Here is an 8,104-nt window from a genome sequence, read left to right as displayed (position 1 = left end):
CACACTATTCCCTATACTATACTCTATTGATCAATGGCTTCACTGCAGTGTTTAATCATATTATTTATAACTTTTATATTTATTTATTTATTCAAACATTTATATTATTAATAAATCAATTTGTTGTTTGTTTATCTATTGTGACAAACAATTATAGGTTACAGCGTATGACAATATCAAACAAATTGATATTCACAAAAAAATAAGTAGTCGGGAATCCCGGAGTTTTTTTCACGTTTATAATGCGGGTAATTAAAAAAATACAAAGTAAACACAAAAAAAGTTTTTCAACTTTATCTCATATATACTGACTGTACTTTATCATCAATACAAAGTCATACTAAATATATAATGTATAATGTACTTGATCAATTATTTTTGTTAAATTTTATGTACTGGAAATCAAAATCTACAATATAGTAATCATATTAGTTTTTTTTAATAAAAAAAGTATATTTTAAAAATTACAACAAAAAAAACAGTAGAATTCATTGATTAAAAAACTTTATATAGTAGTAACTATTGTATTAATAGAAACCCGGATTTTGTAGCAATGGATAGTTTAAGTTTGATAAGCATTTTACAGTATGAATATATCCAGGGTCATTCATTATTTTTTTTTTAGTTTTTTTAAATATATATTTTTTTAAAAATAAATATTAAATATTGTGATATTCATGATTGACAGACAAATACAATTTTATAAATAAAATAAAAATATTATAGAAAAAACTAGTTTTTTTATTAAAAAATAATAACTTATTACTAAATATTTGAAAAATTGTGCATGATACATTTAAAATAATAATATTATAATGTATACGTTTTATATGTTGTTATAGTTGTGCGCATTAACTGTAAATTAATTATTATATTACAGTAGTAAATCGTTTTATAAACTTATTATGTAATTATTATGTAATATATATATATTAATACAGAATAAAAAGTAATTTATTTAACAAAAATATTATTAGTATTTTCCTCATTTGTGTCTAAAAATTGTTAAATTTTTTTTAAAACACAAACGGTTTTTTATGTTAATAATTTTAAATTGTATTTTAATATCAGATGGAAAAATATTTCTAAATGTTTTTCTCTATCTATTGTAAAATTATATAAAAAAAAAGTTATTATGAAAACCGTGAGTCGACTGTATGAGTAGTTTCTATACAAATAAAAACATTGGTTTAAAGTCTATTACAATGTATTACAGTATTATCATTGGATTGACTGTTATATCACATTATAATTGATAACAAAATTTGTTTGATTTTTAATAAATGAATGAATGACTGACTATTTGAACGATTGGTTCAAATCATTGAATCAATTATTAGTTTTTGTGTTTACATTACAACCAAAGCTCTTCAAAAAAAAGTGTTCAAAGACTGACTGACTGTTTGTGTCATCACATCATTGGTTGGACTCATTTGTGAACAGCTCTTCACATAGTTGTAGCTCAAAGAAGATCACTTAAGGCAACAGAAAAAAGAAGAATTAGAAGGAAAAGACAGATAACTAAATCCGTTGACTGAAAACTCACAAGTTTTAGAAAACATCAGTCAAAATGTTGGATCAGTTGCACAAATCCAAGACATTGCGCGTCCTGTTTATGCTTTCATTCTTCATCAGCGGTCTTATCATTAATTTTGTTCAGTTTTCTCTCTACATAACTGTCAGATATTTTGATCGCAAACTCTACCGTCGGCTTAACTATTATCTCGTGTACACTATGTCTTCGCGTACGTGTGTTTGTGTAGATCACACGTGCAGTTTTGCACGTGTTGTGTGTTTCTGTTTGTCTTGTATTTCTAATGTCTAATTATTATTTTAAAATTTTTTTATTGTACAGAAATTGTGGCCATAAGCGAGTGGTGGTCCGGTTCGAGGCTTCGCATGTTTTTTGCCGACGAAGACAGTCTACGATCACACGGAAAACATCACGTGCTGTATGTGATGAACCATCGCTACGAACTCGACTGGTTGTACGCGTGGATGGTTTTGGACAAGTTTGAGATACTCGGAGTAATGACCAAAATATATTTAAAAATGCTTGTAGTTTAGTCTTTAATTGATTTTTTTAATTGTTTTAATTACTGGTAAAATAATTTTATTGCCAACAGAACGCTAAATCTTTTGCAAAGAAGTCTCTTCGATGGCTTCCCATTATTGGCTGGAATTGGGTTTTGGATGAGTTTATATTTCTTGACAGAGACTGGAAAAAAGATCAACAAAATTTGCCCAAAGCATTGGATCAGCTGATGGCATACGAGTCGCCAATATCACTATTATTGTTCTCCGAGGGCACCCGTTTCACTGAATCCAAATACGAGGCCAGTCTTGAGTTTGCTAAACAGCGAGGTTTACCGCAACTCAAGTATCATCTGTTACCGCGAACTAAAGGCTTTGCCTTTTGTATTCGTCACATCAAAAAACACTGTATGATGTGATAAAACAGATGTTTTTTCTATTATTTTAAACATTTTCTACAATCCCGATACAGATCCCGATACTGTTATATATGACATTCAATTGCGATTTAGCGATAATGCCAAACATTTGCCTACATTTACATCAATAGTCAAAGGAAAGCAATTGGTTGGAGATTTTTACTTAAGGAAAGTACCGATAAGTCAAGTGCCCACTGACTCGGAAGATGATATCTCAAACTTTTTGTATGATTTCTATCAAAAGAAGGTAATTATTTGTATTTAAATTATAATTGTTGTTAAATTTCTATAATTTTATCTCTTTTTTAATATATATATAAAGGATAATCTAATGGATTATCACAAAGAAAATGATAAATTTCCCGGAATTCTAGTCGATAAACCCCGAAGAATAGTTCCACTCATCAATTGGATGTCTTGGTTTGCCGTCGTTATGATCTCTTTGACATATATTTTGTTTAACGTATTTACGTCTGGAAATCTATATCTAATTATTACAACAACTGTTATTTTTGCAATCGGTTAGTATAAAACCAAACAAAACATTTTATAACAATTAACACATTGAAAAAAATTTCCACTAAAATGTTTTGCTATAGCATTGGGATCTGTTTATGTGATGATTGGATCGACAAAGATTCAAAAGGGGTCGAAATATGGCAATAAAGTTAAGTCCGGTGACGACAACCATAAAGATGTCGATTCAAAGAATTCAACTCAAAATAATAATTTTGTCGATAACTCGAGTTTAAGACAAAGATTGAATACCTCTGGCGATGACTCAAAAAATTGATTCAAAAAATATTAATTTATATTATTGTTTAACTTTAATAATATATTATTTTTGTTGTTTACTTAATATTGACATTTTTCTTTATACAATAAATAAATTTATATAGATAATAATATATATATATATACATACATAAATTAACTATATTTTAGATTAAAATAATATATATACAGTATATATATATATATATAATCGAGAACTGATTTTAAGTTGAATTACATAAAACAATAACTTGAATGTTATAAATGTTTATTTATATTCATATGTTTTATATCTTCTATAATTTAATATAATAGTTTTGTCTGTTTGTTTGTCTGTTTGTTTGTTTGTTTGTTTGTTTGTATGTGTGCACACTTCCTCAACAACCATTTTTTAATTCAAAGCTAAAAATATATTGTTATATTTTCAATTTTAATTTAAAGCAATGTTATTTCTATGGGAAATTTTAAATGATTATTGAGCTCAGGTAGGTTTTAGAGACAGGTAGGCAGGTGCTGTGTAATAACATATTGCTATATTGTATGAGTCTCGGCACCGGGAGGTTAGTTACCTGTGATAAGTTTTTTTTTAAATTTTCTCAAATGCAAAAATTTTCAATTTTTATTGAAAGCAATGTAATTTCTATGAGAAATTTAAAATTTTTGTTGAGCTCAGGTAGATTTTAGGGACAGGTAGGCTGGTGTCGTGTAATTACACTTTACTATATTATATGAGTTACAGGGCACCGGGAGGTAAGCTACCTGTGCTAAATTTTTATAAAATTTTCTCAAATACAAAAAATTTTCAATTTGTGTTAAAATTTTCAATTTTTATTTAAAGCAATGCTATTTCTATGGAAAATTTTAAATGATTATTGAGCTCAGGTAGGTTTTATGGACAGGTAGACAGGTGTTGTGTTATTACATTTTGCTATATTGTATGAATCACAGGGCACCGGGAGGTTAGTTAAAAGCGAAAAATTTTGTAAATTTTTTTCAAATGCAAATTTTTTTCACAAAAATTATTAAACTTAAATTTTTATAAAATTATTTAAATATACATAAAAATCTAAAATTCTCAAGAGTTTAGACGTATTATTGTGTATTGATTATAAAGTTTTGTTACATTAGGTTAAGTAGTTTGTTATATAAAACAAATTAGGCAATCATTCGAATTACTTATAAGTATTTTAAAATTAGCAAAAGAATTGCACGACTATACATGTTGCGCGGGCAAAACTAGTATAAATTATAATTTAATAAAAATATTTTATTAAAAAGTTTAGTTATTCATTACACATCACCTAAACGGCAGGTCATAGATATCACTGATCGGTTATAACGTGTTTTAACCAGAATTAATCATAAAATTAAATCAATTTTCTAACAAACTTTATTAATTAAACTAATTTATGAGAACTTAATCTTAAAATTATATTTTACAAATTAGCAAATAATTACAAATTATATACGAATTATTAAAATTTCTAAAAAACAATAACAATAACACTAAGGAATGATAGTAATAAATAATAATTAATTTATATTTTTTTAGTTTGTAAAGAAATAAACTATAAATTATATGATAATGAATTCAATATTAGATATCCATTACTTCTTTGTCTGTCTCTTTCTCTGTGGTTTTTGTGGCGCTATTTGTTGTGTTTGTTGTACTTGTTTTCTGAGGGCATTCGTGAAGTGTTGTTGTGCGGCCAATGTTGGCGTCGAGTGTGGAATCGACTGAATTGTGGTAAACGTTGTGTTTGACGACGACGGGGCGTATGTATGCGGCGCTAATGGTCGCAACAATGGAACAGTTGATGTATTACTCATCTGCAAAAGTGATACCTGAGTTGGTCCGGCCGTACGAATTTGGCCAGTGTTTTGTTTTAGTTGATTAATAATCTGTGCATTCAAATGTTGAACACCTAAACTGCCGGCCATTCCTATGGGAACCGACACTACATTACTACCGGGTGCTCCGGTAGACATAAGAACAGTGGTAGGAGCGGCAGCGTATGTGACCGTAACATTATCTTCTTTATGTTGTCCTGTATGATCAAGACTGACAATCATTGATCCGGCGCTTGTCATTATAGATGATTGTGTGCCAGACGCTGTTGGCATCATTGTTAGAGATATGGGAACCGCTAGTCCTCCCGGTGTTAAAGATACCAAATTATGCAAACGTAGATTTTGCTGTACTGGCGCTAAACTAAGACTCGCCAAACTTACACCAGTAGGTAATGGAGTTGATGTAGTTATGGACTGATGATTGCCATCAGTTGTACACTCGATTTGTTGAATACCTAATTAGACAACAAAAATAAATGAAAATCAATTTTTTAAATTTATTTACAGATAATTAACTCATATGGGGTTAATAATAATAATGAAATTAAACAAAATAATGAAATATATTTAAATGAAAAGAAAAACAACTTCAATATTAAGATAATTCAAGTACTTTTAGCGATTCCCGAAGTGGGAGTAAAAATGACTGTAAGCGCCGATTCGGGAATAGTAGCTGTGGTTGTAGTCGCGTGAATGCCAGTTGTAAGCAAAGGGGTGGCTATTTGCGTGTCAGTCGTTATTTTGTTTGGCGCAGAAAACACTTGTTTTATGTTTAATAGAAATAGGATTTTCGTAGATATAATAGGAAAAGGTTTCGATAGATAAAAGCAATGATCAATAGGTTAAGCAGTTTTAGTGGAAACATAAAAATTAGATTAAAGTATATCTTATTGTGTCTCACCTGTTGGTATGGTTTGTATTGTTGTTTCGACAGGTTTTGGCGCAACCGATGGTACAGTTTGTATTGTGGGAGATATGATATGGCTCTGCAGTATTGTAGTTGTGTTCTGAATGGGCGGACTTTGCTCTACTACTGTCACTAATTTGGGTTTTTTAGGAGGCGTAGCCCTGATGGCTATAGTATTTTCTTCTTCAACAGGCGCCTCCTTATTAGGAGGAATAGCATTTACAGCAATTCCTTGAGCTGCCGCTGCTGAAGTGTAGCTAACTTGCGGTACCTGACCAGCAATTTGGTGAACAATTTTGACTGATTTTCGGCCATTTTCAGTGAGTATTTCGGTAAACTGTTCCACATATCGTTTTGTTGATTGTTTTGTTCCCAAACAAAATCTATTTAAAAAATTACAAATTTTAATATTATAATTTTAATTACTATATTAATAATATAATAATAGTTAATAATGTTATTATAAAATTATATTAAATTCCCGTACGTGGATGTTGAGCCTCGGATATGTCCCTGTCTATCGATGAATAATTGACCAAAATATGTATCATCGATAGGTCGATGCAAAATAGTAACGTTTGTCAGAGACCGTCGATTGTCGTCAATAAAATCCATTGAATATTCTTCAACTTTAATCTAAAAATTTTAAAAAAGAAAGAAATTGTTAAACATTTATATAACGAATACAATGCAAAAATATTAATAATGATTAACCAATGAATTATCGGCCACTCTTAATGGTTTCGGCAATTCTTTGGCAAATTTGTGGACATCTATATCCTTAACGGGAATCGATTCAACAATTGGCTCATTAATATTGACGTGAATCTATAAGATAGTAAATAATGATAAATAACTAAAAATTATCAAAACATAAGACATCAATATTACAGGTTTGTTGACTTTTGAATGTGAATTGGTTTTAGTATTGCGTTTCTTCAGAAACTCATGCAATCGAAGACTCGGTGGTGCAGGCAATGAGTCAAACTTTTTCTGCCGATTGGAGGCCAGTTGTGAACACTTCTTAGACAATCTGATAGAAAATTTAATTTAAATTAAAATTAGTTTTAAAAAATTGATAAAACAAAATATTACTTCAATATAGAGCCGTCTCTAAACAATCGTTTCTTTCGCCACAATTTGTTTGAAAGTATGGCCACTGCAGGACTCGGATCAAGACATAAGCTTGAAGTGGTGGCCATTAAAAGTTGTGACTCCAGTTCAGCTTTGTCCTCATTAGTCCAATAATATTCATCGCTTGAATTATTTATTATCGACAATATATCGTTGGTAAGACTTTGTGTAGTTGGTCTCAGAAGTACCCAATGAGATGAGTAGTGGTGTGAATGAGACGGAGCCGATCGCCGGAAGTCTCGCACTTCAAATATAAGACAACCGCTTTGAAATAAATTACAATTGATTAGTGGAGACGATTCGATAAAATCAACCAAAAACGGCGGCAACTCTTCGTTGTCGATGTAATCCAAAAGCTGGTACTCATCGTATGGCAAACGCATTGTCTCAATGAGTCCGTCAGAATCGGCTAACTTTAGACCAATTGAATAGCCTTCAGACGCACTGTAAAGACAGACTACAAAGTGGTTTAACTTTTCTTTTAGTACCAATTTCTTCAATATGAATGAACCAATGGTAAGATTCTGCTAAAAGTAGACCAAATAAATGAATAATTACTTCTTATATCAATAAATGAAGACAAAACCCACTTTTTGTTTGTTAGCCTTATGTTTATCTTCGAGCATTAGATCCAGTAGTCGGTCATCAATCGACTTGTTTTGATTGCTGCCGTGTTTGCCATCTTTACTATCTTTAGACCGCAATTGTGTCCAATCGTTTTGAGACAACTCGAAGTAATGCTGAATCACCACAAAAAATCAATCAATCAATTAATTAATAAAATAATAATATTGTGGTCATTGAAGATATCATACTTCAGCCAAACTAAACATTTGATCCACATTTTTGGTGGCCATTATCATCAACGAGTTTTTTTTATTGGGACAGCAATTATCACAAACTAATTAATACAAAACTAATTTCATTACAACAATTGCAACAAATTATAGACATAATTATCAACAACAACAACAAAAAATAATTA

The 8,104-nt window shown here is 30.0% G+C and overlaps 2 protein-coding genes across 4 annotated transcripts; one reads left to right on the top strand and one right to left on the bottom strand.

Moving 5' to 3' along the window:
- Positions 1 to 1,208: 1,208 nt before the first annotated feature.
- LOC128959491 (1-acyl-sn-glycerol-3-phosphate acyltransferase delta-like) lies at positions 1,209 to 3,276 on the top strand. Its single transcript, XM_054305451.1, has 6 exons — positions 1,209 to 1,745; positions 1,856 to 2,028; positions 2,127 to 2,442; positions 2,507 to 2,700; positions 2,776 to 2,974; positions 3,053 to 3,276. The coding sequence occupies exons 1-6, from the start codon at positions 1,571 to 1,573 to the stop codon at positions 3,244 to 3,246; spliced, it is 1,251 nt and encodes a 416-aa protein (XP_054161426.1). The 5' UTR covers positions 1,209 to 1,570; the 3' UTR covers positions 3,247 to 3,276.
- Positions 3,277 to 4,785: 1,509 nt separating this feature from the next.
- LOC128959633 (transcription factor SPT20 homolog) lies at positions 4,786 to 8,104 on the bottom strand. 3 transcript variants are annotated; one of them, XM_054305630.1, is made up of 9 exons: positions 7,935 to 8,104; positions 7,710 to 7,859; positions 7,081 to 7,646; positions 6,877 to 7,018; positions 6,700 to 6,813; positions 6,473 to 6,621; positions 5,980 to 6,368; positions 5,692 to 5,838; positions 4,786 to 5,533 (listed from the first exon to the last, which is right to left on the bottom strand). In XM_054305630.1, the coding sequence occupies exons 1-9, from the start codon at positions 7,980 to 7,982 to the stop codon at positions 4,836 to 4,838; spliced, it is 2,403 nt and encodes an 800-aa protein (XP_054161605.1). In that variant the 5' UTR covers positions 7,983 to 8,104; the 3' UTR covers positions 4,786 to 4,835. The 3 variants fall into 3 exon arrangements, with proteins under 3 accessions (XP_054161605.1, XP_054161606.1, XP_054161607.1); XM_054305631.1 differs by having other exon boundaries at positions 7,081 to 7,643; XM_054305632.1 differs by lacking the exon at positions 5,692 to 5,838.

The sequence above is a fragment of the Oppia nitens genome, unplaced genomic scaffold, assembly GCF_028296485.1.
Source record: "Oppia nitens isolate AA-2021 unplaced genomic scaffold, nextdenovo-longstitch-racon4-pilon3 scaffold4_pilon_pilon_pilon, whole genome shotgun sequence".
NCBI lineage: Eukaryota > Metazoa > Arthropoda > Arachnida > Sarcoptiformes > Oppiidae > Oppia > Oppia nitens.
This window is presented reverse-complemented; position numbering and strand designations above follow the sequence as displayed.

Excerpts from the sequence above, each read along its gene's own strand:
- LOC128959491 (XM_054305451.1), top strand. The coding sequence starts at position 1,571 with ATGTTGGATCAGTTGCACAAATCCAAGACATTGCGCGTCCTGTTTATG. Across the intron at positions 2,029-2,126 it reads ACAAGTTTGAGATACTCGGA|AACGCTAAATCTTTTGCAAA; the intron begins GTAATGACCAAA and ends TATTGCCAACAG. Across the intron at positions 2,701-2,775 it reads ATGATTTCTATCAAAAGAAG|GATAATCTAATGGATTATCA; the intron begins GTAATTATTTGT and ends ATATATATAAAG.
- LOC128959633 (XM_054305630.1), bottom strand. The coding sequence starts at position 7,982 with ATGATAATGGCCACCAAAAATGTGGATCAAATGTTTAGTTTGGCTGAA. Across the intron at positions 7,647-7,709 it reads ATAAGGCTAACAAACAAAAA|CAGAATCTTACCATTGGTTC; the intron begins GTGGGTTTTGTC and ends GTCTACTTTTAG. Across the intron at positions 6,814-6,876 it reads ATTCAAAAGTCAACAAACCT|ATTCACGTCAATATTAATGA; the intron begins GTAATATTGATG and ends ACTATCTTATAG.